At 43.3% G+C, this 19,575-nt stretch overlaps 1 protein-coding gene and 1 long non-coding RNA gene across 2 annotated transcripts in view; one reads left to right on the forward strand and one right to left on the reverse strand.

Annotated features, from left to right (window-relative positions):
- Window positions 1-497, reverse strand: part of DKK3 (dickkopf WNT signaling pathway inhibitor 3) — a 45,880-nt gene extending 45,383 nt beyond the window's left edge. The window contains exon 1 of the mRNA XM_084630745.1: window positions 81-497. Within this exon, the coding sequence (XP_084486871.1) occupies window positions 81-459 (379 nt within the window). The 5' untranslated portion in view covers window positions 460-497. The remainder of the gene's footprint in view (window positions 1-80) is intronic.
- Window positions 160-18,038, forward strand: LOC311521980. Its single transcript, XR_014712017.1, has 3 exons — window positions 160-288; window positions 2,500-2,569; window positions 17,470-18,038. It is a non-coding gene; the product is annotated as an uncharacterized lncRNA (long non-coding RNA).
- The last annotated feature ends 1,537 nt before the right edge of the window (window positions 18,039-19,575 follow it).

Here is a 19,575-nt window from a genome sequence, read left to right on the forward strand (position 1 = left end):
CCCGTCGCTACCCTCTGCGGCCCCCGGCTCCCGTGCCTGCCCCCCACCGCCCTCTCCCAGCGCAGAAGCGCCCCCCTGACCTGTGTCCGCCGCCGCCTCCCTAGCAGCCCTGCCTGCGCCCTGGGTCCCGCCCTGGCGAGCCGGGGCCAGGCGGCGAGATGCGAGCGGAGCTGCAAGCTGGGACGCCTCGGGCCGGCAGCGCTGCTCCGCTCCGCGCCCCAGAGACTCGTTGCTGCAGCCGCCGCCTCCTCGGTTGCTATTGGCTGCAGCAGCCGGAGAAAGCCCGGGGTGAGTGCGGGGTGTGGGAGGGACCAGGTGCCTGCCCGCTCTGGGAGCAGAGTGCGGGGGGGTGTGGGGGCTCGGTGCCAGCCTCCTGACCGGGCCTGGCGAGCTCCCCAGCTCGTTCAGTGTGAACACGGCCGGGAGGCTGCCCAGGCTTTGCTCAGCCCAGTCCCTCATAGGCAGCTTGCCTGAAGCTCCTGCAGGGCCGCGTTGAGTGTGAGTGAGGGACAGCCGCACCACAGACCCCTCGTGAGAGGAGAGGTTGGCTGCAGACACCCGAGGAGCGCTTAAATGTGCAAACTCCATCCTACTCCATGCAGTTAGGGTGACCAGATGTCCCGATTTTATAGGGACAGTCCCGATATTTGGGGCTTTTTCTTATACAGGTGCCAATTACCCCCCACCCCTGTCCCGATTTTTCACACTTGCTATTTGGTCACCCTACAAGCAGTGGCCCTTTGCATCAAAATGGAGCATATTATATTAGGGCCTATGATATCCATTGACCACACCCTGTCTTTAAAGTTTAGAGTAGAGAGCCATCACAGCTCCCACCCTGCAATGCACTAAATTATTACTCTCTGCTTACCATTGGCAATGTGTGTGGAGCTGTACACGAGAGAAAATTCAAGCCAATCCCAGCCCTAAACAGTTAACTCCTGCTTAGCTTTACACACCCTGACTTCAGTGCTTACAGTTAAGCACGTGTGTAAGTCTTTGCAAGTTTGAGGCCTAAAAAACAGGATGTGCTGGGAGACCCAGAGGAAAGAATCATTTAAAGGATTATCATCCTCATTTGTCATAAATTCCCAGTTTATGAGAGCTGGAGAAGTGAACTTTTCTTTTTAAAATGATCCAAAGGGCCTTTGTTTGTATCAATGTAGGAAATCTCACCCAGTGGTTCAGATAAGTTAGTGAAGGAAGGAGAATTAACAAAATATTGGTAGGTGTGTCCAACTAGGGGTGAGATTTTTGAATCAGTGTATGGACTGCTGGCATGAGCTTCGGCTGAGCTGTCTTCATCACTCTCTTCTGACCATGGGAAATGGGGCCCCCTGAAAAAGGAGCCTCAGGAAGAGCTCTGAGCAAATGGACCATTTTCTCTCAATTGTACAGTATAGACTGGGAAATGGAGCGCAACAGTAAGTGAGGGATGGGAAGGTATCATGTGGCAGCTACTCTTTTATTTGTCCTCTTGCCTGGTGATGTCAGTGCCTCACAGGTGCAAGGGGTTGCTTTACGGTGGCAGTGGAGAGGAAAAGGATTTGAGGAGAGGCATTCCCTGTGGCTGGGGAGAAGGACTGTGGGAGGAGCTCTTCTGCTGTCTTTAGCAAAGACTTATTTGCTGTGCCCCCTTTTCACTCTCACTTACTTTAACCTTTACTCTCACTTCCATATTCAAAGATGAGTGCAGCAGTGGGGCACATTACAGAACACCATGGGCTTCATTTGACTCATGGCTGCACTTTAGTCACCTCTGGCCTAAAGTGTTATATGCTAAGCACATAAGGATAACCCCGCATCCTAAGGCTGCTAGAATATACGTTTGCATCAATGACAGGAAATAGAAGGCATAAGCAGAAAGGTTTAGTGCTGGCCTGTGTCAAACAGCACCAAAGTATAGGCAGATTTTGCTCCCCATTCAGACATTTACAGACATTCCTATTGCTGGCATGGGACAGCCTCAGAATTGACGGTATATGCTGACTAAAATGCTGGGGAAAGAATTAGAACTCTCTCTACCCTTCCAAATGGGAACTGATGAAGGAAGAAAAGAAGAAAAGATAGCAGGAAAAGAGCTCAGTATAAATTTCAAACCCGATATTGACAGGGATGAGGATTCTCTGGTAAATATTAGAAAAAATGATGCAATTTGGTAACATTTTTAATGCCATGGGGATCGTGGCAGCTGCAGTTTGTCTCCTTTATACATTTCTCTTTCTAATTTTCTGTCCTAGGTCAGGTGAATCATGCTTCCCTATAATTTCTGCCAATTCCAAGAATTAACTGGCCTTTTGGTCATCAATATTTCTTGTTTGTGGCTGACAAGAGAGACTGCTTTCTGTAAGAAGGAGTTTCTGCCTCTGCCTTCTCTTCGGCCTTCCCTTTCTTTTAAACTTTCCTTTCCTCCCAAGACATAGTGTCATGTATTATTAATTATTACTTGCATCTTTCCCATGAGATACAGCATCTTTTCCTCTCTGCTCCCCACCTTAGAAATTCATCAGAGAGTTTGCAGGAAGCGGACCACTTGCAGATGATACTGTTCTAATGGAAAAATGGACTGGTGAGTTCCCTTAAAATATTTTATTTGCGGGGGTAAGCAGTAGAAGGTAAATCAGGGCATTGAGACTAAGGGCTTGTCTACATAGTAGAGTAATGCACTCTAGGAGGGTGTGATTTCTAAAGCACACTAATGTGTTGTGTATTAATTGGTCCATAGACCCTGGTGGTGTATACTAAAAGTTCCCTAGTTCAGTGGTTCTCTACCAGGTGTTCGGGGACCCCTGTGGGGCCACAAGCAGGTTTCAGCGGGGCTGCCAAGCAGGGCCAGCATTAGACTTGCTGGGGCCCAGGATAGAAAGCTGAAGCCCCACTGCATGAAGCCCAGAAGCCGAAGCCTGAAGAATGTAGTTTCACTGGGGCCCCTGTGTGGCATGGGGACCCAGGCAATTGCCTGGCTTGCTGCCCCCTAATCCCAACCCTAACTTTTATATGCAGGAAATCAATTATTGTTGAGTTTTTATAGCATGTTGGGGTGGGGGCGCTCAGAAAGAAAAAGGTGGAGAACCCCTGCCCTAGTTCACTTTATTGTAGTATTGTTTCAAACAGCACTATGTTAAAACGCACCAGCAGGGACTACACTGACCAATTAACGTGCAACACTTTAGTGTGCTTTAGAAATCACATGCCCATAGAGCGCATTGTCCCAACGCGTAGACAGGCAATGATATTTGGGTCAGTGGTGGGGAGGGGCTCATTCTAGATGTTCCGGAGGAGTAGGAGATAAACTGTTAGGGTAGGGAAGGCAAGGATTAAATCAGAAAAAGGAGATGTAAACATTTTCTGGAAAGTAAGAGGGCGGAAGAGATGGCCAGCCCTCTGTGGAGATAGAGGCGGTTAGGGACTATTTAGAAAAGCTGGACATGCACAAGTCCATGGGGCCGGACGAGTTGCATCCGAGAGTGCTGAAGGAATTGGCAGCTGTGATTGCAGAGCCACTGGCCATTATCTTTGAAAACTCGTGGCGAACCGGGGAAGTCCCGGATGACTGGAAAAAGGCTAATGTAGTGCCAATCTTTAAAAAAGGGAAGAAGGAAGATCCTGGGAACTACAGGCCAGTCAGCCTCACCTCAGTCCCTGGAAAAATCATGGAGCAGGTCCTCAAAGAATCAATCCTGAAGCACTTGCATGAGAGGAAAGTGATCAGGAACAGCCAGCATGGATTCACCAAGGGAAGGTCATGCCTGACTAATCTAATCGCCTTTTATGATGAGATTACTGGTTCTGTGGATGAAGGGAAAGCAGTGGATGTATTGTTTCTTGACTTTAGCAAAGCTTTTGACACGGACTCCCATAGTATTCTTGTCAGCAAGTTAAGGAAGTATGGGCTGGATGAATGCACTATAAGGTGGGTAGAAAGCTGGCTAAATTGTCGGGCTCAACGGGTAGTGATCAATGGCTCCATGTCTAGTTGGCAGCCGGTATCAAGTGGAGTGCCCCAAGGGTCGGTCCTGGGGCCGGTTTTATTCAATATCTTCATAAATGATCTGGAGGATGGTGTGGATTGCACTCTCAGCAAATTTGCGGATGATACTAAACTGGGAGGAGTGGTAGATACGCTGGAGGGGAGGGATAGGATACAGAAGGACCTAGACCAATTGGAAGATTGGGCCAAAAGGAATCTGATGAGGTTCAATAAGGATAAGTGCAGGGTCCTGCACTTAGGACGGAAGAACCCAATGCACAACTACAGACTAGGGACCGAATGGCTAGGCAGCAGTTCTGCAGAAAAGGACCTAGGGGTGATAGTGGACGAGAAGCTGGATATGAGTCAGCAGTGTGCCCTTGTTGCCAAGAAGGCCAATGGCATTTTGGGATGTATAAGTAGGGGCATTGCGAGCAGATCAAGGGACGTGATCGTTCCCCTCTATTCGACATTGGTGAGGCCTCATCTGGAGTACTGTGTCCAGTTTTGGGCCCCACACTTCAAGAAGGATGTGGATAAATTGGAGAGAGTCCAGCGAAGGGCAACAAAAATGATTAGGGGACTGGAACACATGAGTTATGAGGAGAGGCTGAGGGAGCTGGGATTGTTTAGCCTGCAGAAGAGAAGAATGAGGGGGGATTTGATAGCTGCTTTCAACTACCTGAAAGGGGGTTCCAAAGAGGATGGCTCTAGACTGTTCTCAATGGTAGCAGATGACAGAACGAGGAGTAATGGTCTCAAGTTGCAGTGGGGGAGGTTTAGATTGGATATTAGGAAAAACTTTTTCACTAAGAGGGTGGTGAAACACTGGAATGCGTTACCTAGGGAGGTGGTAGAATCTCCTTCCTTAGAGGTTTTTAAGGTCAGGCTTGACAAAGCCCTGGCTGGGATGATTTAACTGGGAATTGGTCCTGCTTTGAGCAGGGGGTTGGACTAGATGACCTTCTGGGGTCCCTTCCAACCCTGATATTCTATGATTCTATGATTCTATATTGGTGTACTGTACATAAGATGGGCTGGGAGCAGCACCCCTAGAAATAAACAGAGGTAAGTCCTATCCATGAAATTCGGATCTGAACTTCTGTTCAAGGGGGTTTGGTCCATCTGTAATTATAAACTAGGTTAGGGAGAAGGTAGAGGTGTTTAGGTTAGGGGATGAGAGAGAAATAGCTGGCTGGTGCATTAGGCAGGAACAGAGACACTTACAAGTTAACATTTATAGCTCTGAAAAGAGACCTTATTCAAGGGATTGGAAGAAAAATGATGCATATATGGTAGATTTCCGAAGCAGTGCAACTGATGCAACTACAATCAGGCACAGGAATTAGAATGTCACTATCAGCTGCCTCATTTTCGCATACTACAGATTAACAATTAGTGTAAATGGAGAAAAGCAATTTTGCTATAAAAGTTATTCTGTAATAGGGGATCCAAAATCTAGTTTCACTTTTTCAGGGTGTTGTTAGTAACAAACATAACATATACAAATGATCAAATCTCTGATAAAATCTCTAGCAGATTAATTTTTCTTGAGCTAGTGTCTTTTTGTAGCAGGTATTTAATTGATAAACAGCTTTGTAAGTGACGTATTGGAGCATGAGCTTTCCTGGGTGAATACCCACTTCGTCAGATTTCACCCACCAAAGCTTATGCTCCAATACGTCTGTTAGTCTATAAGGTGCCACAGGACTCTTTGCCGCTTTTACAGATCCAGACTAACACAGCTACCCCTCTGATACTTGAGCTTTGTAAGTGATGATTTTATAATTCCAGCTATTTATCTTTTGAAACAGTTCTATTGAACATTACCTGTATTGTATTATTAATAGGGCTGTCGATTAATCACAGTTAACTCACGCAATTAACACAAAAAAATTAATCGCGATTAATCGCACTGTTAAACAATAGAGTACCAACTGAAATTTATTAAATATTTTGGATGTTTTTCTACATATATCTATTTCAATTACAACATGGAATACAAAGTGTATAGTGCTCACTTGATATTATTTTTTCTTACAAATATTTGCACTGTAAAAATGATAAACAAAAGAAATAATATTTTTCAGTTCACCTCATACAAGTACTCTAGTGCAATCTCTTTATCATGAAAGTAAAAATTACAAATGTAGGGTTTTTTGTACACTCAAAAACAAAACAATGTAAAACTTTAGAGCCTGCAAGTCCACTCAGTCCTACTTCTTGTTCAGCCAATCGCTAAGAGAAATAAGTTTGTTTACATTTACGGGAGATAATGCTTCCCACTTCTTAATTACAATGTCACCTGAAAGTGAGAACAGGGCATTCAAATGGCACTGTTGTAGCTGGCATTGCAAGATATTTACGTGCCAGATGTGCTAAAGATTCATATGCCTCTTCATGCTCCGGCCATCGTTCCAGAGGACATACTTTCATGCTGAGGACGCTTGTTAAAAAAATAATGCATAAATTAAATTTGTGACTGAAGTCCTTGGGGGAGAATTGTGTGTCTCCTGCTCTGTTTTACCCACATTCTGCCATATATTTCGTGTTTTAGCAGTCTTGGAAGATGACCCAGCACATGTTATTTGTTTTAAGAACACTTTCACTGCAAATTTGACAAAATGCAAAGAAGATTCCAATGTGAAATTTCTAAAGATAGGTACAGCAGTCAACCCAAGATTTAAGAATCTGAAGTGCCTTCCAAAATCTGAGAGGGATGAGGTGTGGAGTATGCTTTCAGAAGTCTTAAAAGAGCAACACTCTGATGTGGAAACTACAGAACCCGAGCCACCAAAAAAGAAAATCAGTCTTCTGCTGGTGGCATCTGACTCATGTTGATGAAAATGAACATGCGTCGGTCTACACTGCTTTGGATGGTTCTCAAGAAGAACCCATCATCAGCATGGACTCATGTCCCCTGGAATGGTGGTTGAAGCATGAAGGGACATATGAATCTTTAGTGTATCTAGCATGTAAATATCTTGCGACACTAGCTACAACAGTGCCATGCAAATGCCTTTTATCACTTTCAGGTAACACTGTAAACAAGAAGCAGGCAGCATTATCTTCTGAAAATGTAAACAAAATTGTTTGTCTGAAAAACAACAGGGAGCACCTTGAAGAAATGAGTTTTTAACCCACAAAAGCTTATGGCCAAACAAATCTGTTAGTCTTTAGGGTGCCACCGGACTCCCTGTTGTTTTGGTGGATACAGACTAACATGGCTATCCCCTGCTACTTGTTTGAGTGATTGGCTGAACAAGAAGTAGGACTGATTGGACTTGTAGGCTCTAAAGTTTTACATTGTTTTATTTTTGAATACAGGTTTTTTTTGTACATAATTCTACATTTGTAAGTTCAACTTTCATGATAAAGAGATTGCACTACAGTACTTGTATTAGGTGAATTGAAAAATACTATTTATTTGTTTTTACAGTGCAAATATTTGTAATCAAAAATAAAGTGAGCACTGTACACTTTGTATTCTGTGTTGTAATTGAAATCAATATATTTGAAAATGTAGAAAACGTCCAAAAATATTTAAATAAATGGTATTCTATTATCGTTTAACAGCGCGATTAATTTTTTTAATTGCTTGACAGCGCTAATTATTAATTCCATCAATTGTTAAATAAATAAATTAAACTATATGAAATTAATCCCTCTGCATGAGAGTAAGTCTATGGCTACTTTTGCAGGATCAGCATCTCTGGTCCTGTTCCTACAAGCTCCTCCATGTGGTGAATCTCTGACTCCACTGAACTCTGTTCAAGTCAATGCAGTCCCACAAGGGCATGGAGAGAGATCAGTTCACACAGAGCAAGTTGAAGGAGTGGGGCCTAAGCTTGTAATGATTTCTGAAGAAACAATACATTTGAGAAAAACATTTAAATCTTGACACTGCCCTTTTTAACAATTATCAACCTAATTTCCAATATTAATTCCAATTATATATTTTCTCCTCTTGCCTTATTCTCTCAGCTGGAGTACTTTATATTTTTGTTCAATGGCATGGAAGTCTACTAGTGAAAACACCATAAATCTTAGTTTATTAGTGCCATCATTTATTGTTGTTTTTTTAAACTGAGTTTCTTACACTTCACATTGAGAGTAATAAAGAAGGTTAGGAATGATGACTGGAATGAGTTAATGTATTAAATACGTTCCATCCAAATCAAGAAAATATAGCATAGGAAACAATTTTGTATTGGAAGGGAGATGTGTTAAATGATTTAATGATCTTTTCCATCTCTAACTTCTATGGTTCATTCTGATTCTGAGTTAATACATTGTGGTCAGTCATCTTGGTAGTAGTGTTATTTGGTGATGTACGGGTGCCAGGGCGCTAATTCACATCTCTTTCATAATAGTTTCATAATTTGAAAGCTTAATTCTCATGGATTTGGGGACTAAGGGAAGACTTTGGTAGGAGATATGTTTTTGCTGCTGAGTTATTGTTGGCTGTTGCTAATATATTGAATGGGGAGTGTAGAAGTTTATAGAATTAATTTATATTTGTATATTTGATTAACTGTTTAAAAAAACAGCCAGGGATAAGTGTGCCATTTCAGTGGATCTGTAAATCTAAACAAAATAAATAATAATGAAAAAGTATCTTGGGTAAAATTTTCAAAAGGGACTTAAGCACTCCTCCAGTATAAGAACGTCTCTTTTGATTTAGCCTATGTCTCCTGAGAAGGGGTTAAACAAGCTAAATCAAAAAAGTCACTTATACTGGAATAAGAGTGTCCATGTGTTGTTGTTTTACCAGTATTACTATATCTGTATAACTGGTAAACTTTCCTGAGTAGACAAGGCATTAGGCTCCTAAGTCGGTTAGGTGCTTCTGAAAATGTTACCTCAATCTAACTCACATTGAAGTCAATGGAAAGACTTCCATTAACTTCAGTGGGAATTGAAGCAGTTCCTAACAGAACTGATGAAGCCCTGAAGTGAAGATATTTATAGGAGTATCGCCTTTTCCATTCAGGGACCCAGCTTTTTACCTGTTTCTGCATACGTGAAAGTATCAAAAACATGATGGTGCTAAAAGACATAAAAAACATGTTTTTAATGTGAATTTAGAAAACTTGTAAGTTAACCCTTCCAAGAGTGTCCCTGTTGCATTTTTAGGACAGTAAGGAGGCTGAGGCCATGTCTAGACTAGGAAAATAAGTTGTGTTGTAAAACATGGTGTAGGCGGAAGTTCAGGATTAAGTTAACCATAAACAGCTACCACATTTTGAAATGAGATTTGCTACACAGGGTGCAAAATCCTTTCTAAAATCATGTTAGTTGGAACATGTTAGCTAATATATTTTAAAACATGACCTATTTCTGAATGTAGGCTTGAGTAAAGCTCAGCAGTGCTGAAATGCGAATGAGGCAAAGAGACACATACTGGTGTAAAGGAGCCACGACCCAACAACTTTCTGTACCAAAATATAACTCATTCCTGAACATTAAGTTACAAATTGTTTAAAATGTCTTCTGTGCACCTGAGGCACCCTCATCAAAGTTAGACAACATCTAATGTAGAAGTTCTCAAACTGGGGGATGCGCCCCCCTGGAAGGCATGGAATGTATTCTGGGGTGGGAAGCCGCTCTGCCTTCAGAGCTGGGCGCCCAGCCAGCAGTCACTGCTCTCCACTCTGCCTTTAGAACTGGGTGGCCGTGTGGCGGGAGCGGGGGTGGTATAAACTACTACAGACACAAAGAAGGGGGGCACAATCAAATAAGCTTGAGAACCACTGGTCTAGTGAGTAGAAAACATTGCTGGTTGGGTGGCTGCACTTGATTATTTCAAAGAAAGGGAGAAGTGTGTGTGCATGCATTCAGGAAAGTGGGGGCGATGAGTATTTGCTTTGCTTGCCCTCACTCCTTGTTTTTTCCTTCAGATGTCAGGATACCCCATCCTGGTTGTCACTATTTTATAAGATACCATGCTGAGTTTCCTTAGAAAACAATGCCAGTCATAGTTTTGCGAGTTCATTTTAACATTGAATTGTTACTAACAATTAAATTTCTCTTCCTCTTCCCACCAGCATACCGTGTTTGTTTGTGTAATCAGTCAGTTAATTGATAATATAAGAATAGCAAGGTATCTTACCCAATATAGAAAAAACACAGTATAAATCTTATCTTAAAGAATAGCCAGTCTACCCATGTATGCAGCCAGCCAACATCAAACAACTCTGGCACAAAGGCAAACATGGCAGCCAGCAGGCAAGCGCCACAGCATCTGAAGGGATGCCACATGTGAAAGGGAGAGCAGACTGAAGAGACAAAAAACATGCACGGGGGGGGGGACCCAAGAATGAGACAGCCAAAACAAATGGGACTTTCAGTGCTCCATAAAGGCAATCAACAAAGCATCCTGGCAAGCCTCCTCCAGGATGACCTTTGACTGTGAAAGTCCCTCTTCAGACCAGTTGTTACTGAATCTAAGTACAAGCAGGTTTCAGAGTAGCAGCCGTGTTAGTCTGTATCCGCAAAAAGAAAAGGAGTACTTGTGGCACCTTAGAGACTAACCGTTCCAGTCAACTGCAGGCAGGAACATGGAATAACAACAGGTGATTGATCAAGTACTTAGGATTTAAAAGGCCTGATTATATATATATTTATATATTAATACTAAAAGCTTGAATTATATTATTTGGCATATTGACAGTAACTGTGTCAGATATAAATGACTCCCGCACTGCCACAGAATGTAGTAATAGCTATATAGCTTGCACGTGACTAGGGAAATACGTAATCCGACAGAAGATTTACTAAACTTTTAAGCTTATTGTGAAGCTTAGGAGAATCTACAGTAGAGAGAATTTCCTGTAAGTACATTAAGAGTTTCCCAGCATTTAGAGCTCAATCCTTTATGGTGCTGAGCAACCTCCATTCTCACTGCAGTCAATGGAAGTTGAGGATGCTCAGCACTCAATGTGTGTCTTATTTTGGGAGAACCCTATTTGCAATTGTAGGAATAATTGATTAGTTACCAATATTTTAAAGTTAGAGTCAATCTTGTTGACACACAGATTTCTTTGAGAAAAGGACTTTTTACTGATTTGACAGATTAGAGAGATTTAGTATGGGACATAGGTTAAAAAAAAAGGAGAAAGACTATCCATAGCTTACTCCTTGCATTCCTAGAATTTAGGCTGTAATTCTATTTGATACTAGCCACTCCTCAAAGATGATCACAGAATTATCTAGGAGTTAGATTTGTGAAATGATGATCTGGCACTTGTCTGTTCAAGCATATTATTGATATAGTATCATATAATTAACTCACAAAAATATAGTTATGTAGAATACAAAGTTTTTTTCCCTGTGATTGCACAATATTTAGCAAGATATCTCTGCTACATACATGAAATATGAATGTGCCTGGATCTCATTCTTTCACAGCTCATAGGGCAATGGTCTGCTTTAAGTTCTTTTGTATGTTAAATGGCCAACACTTGACATAGTAACAAAGATTATTTTTACATCATGTCCTGTCTCTGTCTGCTAGACATGAACAAAATGGACAGAGCAGTGAGTCACCTATTATGTATTGCAAGGTCTATGTGCCTAACTTCAGGAAAACACATGAAACCTCTGCACTGCTTCTGCCTGCCACACCTTGGAAACCTGGCATATCGCATTTGCTTTGACTTAAACAAACTCTGAGGATAGGTAAAAACTCTTTCCCAATGTGAAGAAATTTGGGAGCATCAGCTTTTGAACAACCACAAGTATAATCATTGTGCCTCAGCAAAGGGCTGTAATTTCCCCAAAACACAGCCAGTCATGTTATATATGCCGTTCAAAGCCACTGCCCCCACTTTAAAAGTGAGCTGTAGCACTATGGTTCTAAAAATTGTAAGGCAGCATTTGTTGCTATTCGTGGTTCATGAGCCTGTGGCCAGGGATGGTAGTTTGTGTAATTAGCTGGTGCACAAGAGACTGTCTGTATACACTCACACAAACACTTTGTAACATTTAACACTCCTAGCCTCAACACATCTCAATATCCCAGCACGTCTAAGAGGTGCGTATGTTGATTGATGAGTGCAAAGAGTGGTGTGGTTGTTATTGCAGAATAGCTATTTTTTAAAATCAATAATCCATACTCACAAAATGGTTCCATCAACACCATGTCCAAATAATAGCATTTCAAGTGTTAAGACTGATTGACAGAGGTAATTGGTGGTGAGTTACAGAGCCCTTAACAAATACGTCACATATTGGGCATAATCCAGCTCAGGTAATGCTGAAAGCTGTGCCATGACCTGTGTAAAATCAGCCAGTGGTCCCCATTCAGTTTCTAGTGGACCTTTGTTGAAAGTTTTAGGAGAAATGAGGACTGGAATAGGCACGGGCATTAAGCTACCCTCTCACCCTTAGAAGTGATCACTCCACATCAAGATTGAATCATATGAGCCAGGGGGCAGTGTAGGGAAGCTTGCACTGCTGCTGCTCCTGCTGTATCTGTTTATGGATAAAAAACTTCAATCTTTGTTGTTCTGTCCAGCCCCTTTCAGTACATTCACTTTTTTAAAAAAGAACACAAGCTCTAAATCAGATTGGCCAACTCACCTGTTAACTCCCACTGCTTCTCTGTTTGGGCTATTGGATGTGTGTATGAATGAGCCCTCTGAATTCAAGTTGCCCCAAGTGTATGAACGCAAAATTTGTTTAACAATTTATTCTGAATTTGTTTGATCTTTTAATAGGATTTTTCTAGAAGCAAAGTTTTGGGCACTAAAATCATAACTACCTACTGGGTATAGAGTTTGTTGGAATTATTTTTCTCCTCTGTGGAAAATTTTGACTTTTCAGCAAAAAATTGGAAACTGAAATGTTTTGATTTGAAAAAGATCTCTGGAGTCAGATTGCTGGATTTTCCTCTTATTTACACTGATTTTATATCCGTGTAATTCCAGTGACTTCAGTGGAGTAACTGCTGATTTTCCCCAGTATCAGTGAGGAAAATCAGGTCCTAAATATGTAGTGAAAAGAAAGAAAGAATACCACCACATCTTCAAAAAGAAATCATAATAATACCAGAATGTGGTGCTTCTGAATGGCATTAAAACCAGACTCTTCTTGAGTGTGGCTAAAAACATGCCCAATCATGAATGATGCCGAGGTGCAAGTAAAGATGTATTGATGTGATAAGGAATTACATAAGTTATAGTTGTTGTTGAACTAGATCTGTTAACAGTTTTAAACAGATACAAATAACCCATGTCTGCCAAATACAAACACCAAAGTTGTTAGAGAAAAATACTTTCCATCAGTAATATTATATTGTAAATGGCAGGGCGAGTTTAAAGATTCAGTAAAGGTTTATTTTACTTGATATTGTTCTTTTACACTGTAGTAATGAAGTAGTTTTGTTTAGATCCTCAGTTGCAAGGAGCAGCTCTCACTCAGTGCAGGTGTATAGGGAATGAGAGACACACCTGGGGATAGCTGGAGTTTGTAACTGCCTGGCCAGTATAATACATACCTTATTATGCCATGTCTGGGAGTTCTGCCAGCTCTATGCCCTTTGGGATTTATCGTATGACAGAGGTTCTCAATATAAGTGCTGCAAATAGGTGTCAGGGGATCCCAACCATCCTACTTTTCCTATATTGCTAAACAAGAGTCGGCTTCTGGCAGGATCCCAGCTAGGTGGGACTTGCTTTTCATGTTAAGTTTGAAAGTATACAGTACACAGTGTAGTTTATATCTAATATTCTTCCCAGCTAGGAAAACATTTTCTAGCGACTGTTCTTATTTTGGAGGGGTTTTTTTACCCTACACATTAAAAAAAAAATTAGAATCTTGCAAAAGTCCCCACAATATGAAGTGCATCTACACATTCTTTAAAGGACATATATCACCATACAAATACCAAGGGCAACATTTAAACAACAAAAAAAAAGCCTCTAATTTTTGCTTGCCTCAAATTTTGGATGATCAACTTTGACACACAAGATGTTTCCCAAAATCAGAGCACACTTTTGAAAATATTAGCCATAGCGACCACTCATGCTCCTAGTGAAGTCAATGGAAGTGTTGTAATTGATTTATTGAATTAAATGGGAGCTAGATTGACACCGAAAGCATCCGTTTCTACTAAAGATCTACTAAAGAGCTGTACTGAAGTTTTATTTATAAATATGTTTTTATAAGAAACATGTTTCCTGTCTAGCAATTAAAATTTGCTGTATTTAGTAAAATGACTTAACCAGGATAACTTGTTTTTGGTAGTTCTGTTCCTGGCACCAGAATGTTGCCTAGGAATGAATTAAACATACTGCACTATTTAGGAATAGTTTGTTGAAGGAAAACTGCAAATCAGGAACAAATTGAAAATCCTCACTCAAGTAGTGCTTATTCATGTATAGGATAGGAATAGGACCCTAAGTTTTTCTCTTCTGTACATTATATATTATACCCTAATACATACTTCTGATTTGCCATTTTAAATACTTCAGCATCAACAAATGCTGTTTTAGATAATTTAAAATATTAGCAATTAAAACTTAAAGAAAATCTACCTTCACTAACCATTAGATGGGTTGTTTCTCAAAAGCCAGCCAAGAATTACATGTAGCTGGCTAAAATCCACTCTGATCAGCGCAGTGGAAAATAGGTAAGACAAATGAAAGAACAGACTAGCAATATTGATAATAAAGTATGTTCTCCAGCTCATATGGAGCTGGAATCTCAGGTGAAAGTAGAAATGGTTAGGAAGGATAACAGTTACATAGTGAATTAGTTCTTTTGGTACATGTGATGACTTGATGGCTTGTTCATAAATCTGCTATGCACTATGTAGTTTCGGTGTGATCCAGGTTTCTACAGAACCCATGTTTTTTCTGTGGCTCACTGAAATGCCATTTCACTGCCATTTGCTCCACTAAACCTGAACAACTTTCTCTCCAGCCATGTTGGATATGGTATACAGGAGATACAGGGTGGCTGAGAGGTTGCAAGAAAGCTGAAAGGCTGAGAGAAGAACAAAGTGATCTTTCAAACCCATCTTATTTGCTCAGGCTTTACACGGGGTCATATGTGCTTAAAATCTAACAAAGCCACAAGATTCTTATAACCTGTGCTACGCAGTATTTGGATGGAAATAAAAATCTATCTGTTTTGGAGTTAAAAGCCAAAGATAAAATAGAACCTCTTCAAGTATAATATTTCTATAATCCCTTGCAGCTGTGGGCCCTGTTATATATGAGAAATAAACCAGGGTTTTAGAAGGAAAAAGCATCAGATTCCAGCAAAAGGTAGAAAAATTAGCCTGATGTACACACGTACCATTTGTGAACATGGAGTGGGGAAACTTGGATGCAAAGCGTTTTTCTGAGAGGAGACTGTGTTTTTGAAAGAACCAGGAATATTGAATATAAACAGCCTTCTTGAAGCTGTTTATGTCATTATAGTTAAGTATTGATTGTTTGTGTTGGCACCTACATTAGGGACTGCTTGGCTGGCTTATTTATTGGGCAAGGATGCTGTTGTGGTCGGTCAGGGCTGTCTTCATATTTTCTCTGAAGACACTCACAGTGAAATGGAGGCAAACAAGATTTGAAAAGTTGGACACCGTTTCTAGGAGCTAATCAAATGTGCATGATTGTGATGGGGTTCTTAAAAACTACTAAAATGTCAATAACAAGCACTTGCATGGCATCTTTCATGCACTGATTCTCACACCACCTCTGTAAGGGAGATAAATATTATTCTCTCCATTTTACTAATGGTGAAACTGTGGCACAGAAAGGTGGAATGACTTGCCCAGGCTTACACAACAAATTAGGGGCAATGCCAGGAACAGAAATCTTGTCACTGAGTCGTTTGCCCCCCTTAAATGATGACTTTGCCTCTTGAGAAGAATCTTACAAGAGGGTGACAATAGAAATCTATGGGCTTGGCTACACTTGCTAGTTAGAGCACATTAAAGCAGCCCTGGGCGCCCTAACTCACGACACGTCCACAGTGGCAAGGCACGTAGAGCACCTGGACTCTGCGACTGGAGCTCTCCTGGTAATCCACCTCCACGAGAAGCATAAAACTTGCTGCACCCCGGCTGGAGCGCTGCGGCGCCAGTGTGGACACCCTGGTCTGTTAGTGTGCTCTGATCCACCTCCAGAAGTGTCCCACAATGCCTGTTCTAGCCACTCTGGTCATCACTTTGAACTCTACTGCCCTGCCCTCAGATGACCAACCATCAGACCCGCCCTTTACATTCTCTGGGAATTTTGAAAATCCCCTTCTTGTTTGCTCAGCCAGGCGTGGAGTGCTCTCAGCGCATCTTTCCAGGTGACCACACCCCACGCGCCAGGCGATCCCCAATATGGAGCAATGCTGAGGTGCTGGACCTCCTCAGTGTTTGGGGGGAGGAAGCTGTCCAGTCCCATCTGCACTCCAGCCGTAGGAATTACGATACCTTTGGGCAGATATCAAGGGACATGATGGAAAGGGGCCATGACCAGTATTCACTGCAGTGCAGGGTTAAAGTGAAGGAGCTGCGGAATGTGTACCGCAAAGCGCGGGAGGCAAACCGCTGCTCCGATGCTGCCCCTGTGACCTGCCGTTTCTACAAAGAGCTGTACGCGATACTTGGGCACGACCCCACCTCCACTCCGAGGATCATCATGAACACTTCACAGGCCAGTTCAACAAGACAGGAGGAGGAGGAAAGCGGGAGTGAGGGTGCTGAGGAGGAGTGGGACAGCCCAGCATCCCTAGATGCATGCAGCCAGGAGCAGTTTTCAAGCCAGGAGGAAGGTAGCCAATCACAGCGGACGGTGCTTGGGGAAGAACAAACACCAGAGGAGGTGCCCGGTAAGCGGCTTTTATTTTGGGAAGGAAGTTGTTCGGTGCCGGCTCTTGGGGCAAGGAGGGTTAGGGCTGCATGCATGCCTACATGCGGAATAGGGCCTTGATGTGCTCTCTCACATCACGGTAATTGGCCTCAGTGATCTCTTCAAAGGTCTCATGCAGAAGCTGGGCAATCTGCTTGTGCAGGTTCCTTGGCAGAGCTACTGTGCTCCTTGTCCCAGTCAGGCTAACATGTCTGCACCACTGTGCCGTGACGTGCGGGGGGACCACTGCTCCACACAGGCAAGCTGCATATGGGCCAGGGCAGAAGCTGCATTGTAGTAGAAGACCCTCCCTTGCTTCCCAGGTCACCCTCAGCAGCGAGATATCTTCCAGGATGAACTCATCCTGTGGAAAATGTGAGGACAGTTTCAGTATAGGGACCCCTGCAGCTGTTGGCTCTTCCCAAGGCACAGAACCCCAGAGGACAGTACAGCCCTGAAACAATCGGTCCCGCTTGCCCCTGTGCTTACTCACCATTTTGGGGCTCCTGTGGGTTATGTGCGCTCGCTTTGGGACAGGCAATTTCTGCTGTTGTGTACACTGTGCTTGTCTTTAAGTACGGCCGAATCATTGCTCTGTCTGGTGTGAACAATGCTGCCTCTCTTAAGTGTTGCATTTTGGCTTTACAGATGCAACCTTGAGATCCCAGCCGTCCTTGTTATCAATGGCCGAAAGACTGCAAAGAATCAGGAAGCGTCCACAAAGAACCAAAGAGGACATGCTGCATGAAGTCATAATGAGAATCTAAAAGTGCAGGAGTGGCAGGAAAGCGAAAGGAGGGTCCGCCAGCAGAATGCGGATCGCTGGCATCAAAGCATGGAGCGGCTGCTAAGCATCATGGAGCGCCAAGCGGACTCGATACAGGCTCTTGTAGCAATTCAGGTGGAGCACTTCCGTGCCCGCACCCTCCCTGCAGCCCTTGTCCCAAAACTCTTTCCCATGTGCTCCCATGTCCCTGCCAACCCACTTTCCCCAATATCCGGATTCTTACTGCCACCAGCTGCCTCCAACACCTGTAGCTTCACCACCCAGCCCTGCAAACTACGACCCTTACCCTGTGCACTCAACCTCCATCACCATGCATTTTAGCCAGCCTGAAATGCAGCACTCATTGCACGGCATTCCAGACAGGAAGGCTGAGTATGATAACAGGACATACGCAAATCTGTGATTGACCCATTCCCCACCCCACCCCCTTCCCTCATCCCGCACAGCACAGATGTGTCATGCCCTTTCTGTTTCCCAAGCAGCTGTGTTTCTTTTTAATAAATGAATTTTTTGACTTTTAAAACATTCTTTATTATTGCATTAAGTAAAAGATACCGTAGCCCAGGAAAGCAACAGGCACTGCAAGTCAGTGCATCATACGTAGCAAACACAGATTCCTCCTAGCATTGGAACCATTGCACTTCATTCTCGTGCAGGACACCAATCATTACTGGTGGCTTTCAGCCTCAAATCACTTCCTCAAGGCATCCCTAATCCTCACAGCCCCACACTGGGCCCCCCAATAGCCCTGCTCTCTGGCTGTTCAAATTCAGCTTCTAGGTGTTGAACCTCCGAGGTCCATGCCTGTGTGAATCTTTCACCCTTCCCTTCACAGATGTCACAGCACGCGGATAACAGTGGGGATGTTGTCATCGGCCAGGTCCAGCTTCCCATACAGACAGCACCAGTGGCCCTTTAAACGGCCAAAAGCACACTCCACAGTCATTCTGCACCAACTCAGCCTGTTGTTGAACCATTCCTTGCTGCTGTCAAGGCTCCCTGTGTAGGGTTTCATGAGCCACAGCATTAAAGGGTAAGTGGGGTCTCCAAGGATCACAATGGGCATTTCAACTTCCCCTACGGTGATCTTCTGGTCTGGGAAGAAGGTCCCAGCTTGCAGCTTCCTGAACAGGCCTGTGTTCCAAAAAATGTGTGCATCATGCACCTTTCCGGACCAGCCTGTGTTAATGTCTATGAAATGCCCATGGTGATCCACAAGCGCCTGGAGAACCATAGAGAAATACCCCTTCCGATTTATGTACTCGGAGGCTAGGTGGTCTGGTGCCAGTATTGGAATATGCGTCCCATCTATCGCCCCTCCACAGTTAGGGAAACCCATTTGTGCAAAGCCAGCCACAATGTCACGCACGTTGCCCAGAGTCATGATTCTTCTGAGCAGGATGCGATTCATGGCCCTGCAGAGTTGCATCAACACGATTCCAACGGTTGACTTTCCCACTCCAAACTGGTTAGCGACCGATCGGCAGCTGTCTGGAGTTGCCAGCTTCCAGATTGCAATAGCCACCCGCTTCTCCACTGTCAGGGCAGCTCTCAATCTCGTGTCCTTGCGCTGCAGGGTGCAGACGAGCTCCTCACACAGTCCTATGAAAGTGGCTTTTCTCATCCGAAAGTTCTGCAGGCACTGCTCGTCATCCCACACTTGCATGACGATGAGATCCCACCACTCAGTGCTTGTTTCCTGAGCCCAAAAGCAGCGTTCCACTGTGGTGAGCATGTCTGTGAATGCCACAAGCCATCTCATGTTGTAAGCATTATGCAAGTTGACATCCTCATCGGACTCCTCGCTGTCAGTATGTAGCTTAAGGAGTAACTCGACTGCCATTCATGACGTGCTGGCGAGACCCATCAGTATATTTCTCAGCACTTCAGGATCCATTCCTGCAGACCAAAAGGGAAGACAGAGCGTGCAGTACAAAAAAAGTTGAAATATGGCGCCAAATGTGGAC

The sequence above is a fragment of the Lepidochelys olivacea genome, assembly GCF_965140295.1.
Source record: "Lepidochelys olivacea isolate rLepOli2 genome assembly, chromosome: 6".
Taxonomy (NCBI): Eukaryota; Metazoa; Chordata; order Testudines; family Cheloniidae; genus Lepidochelys; species Lepidochelys olivacea.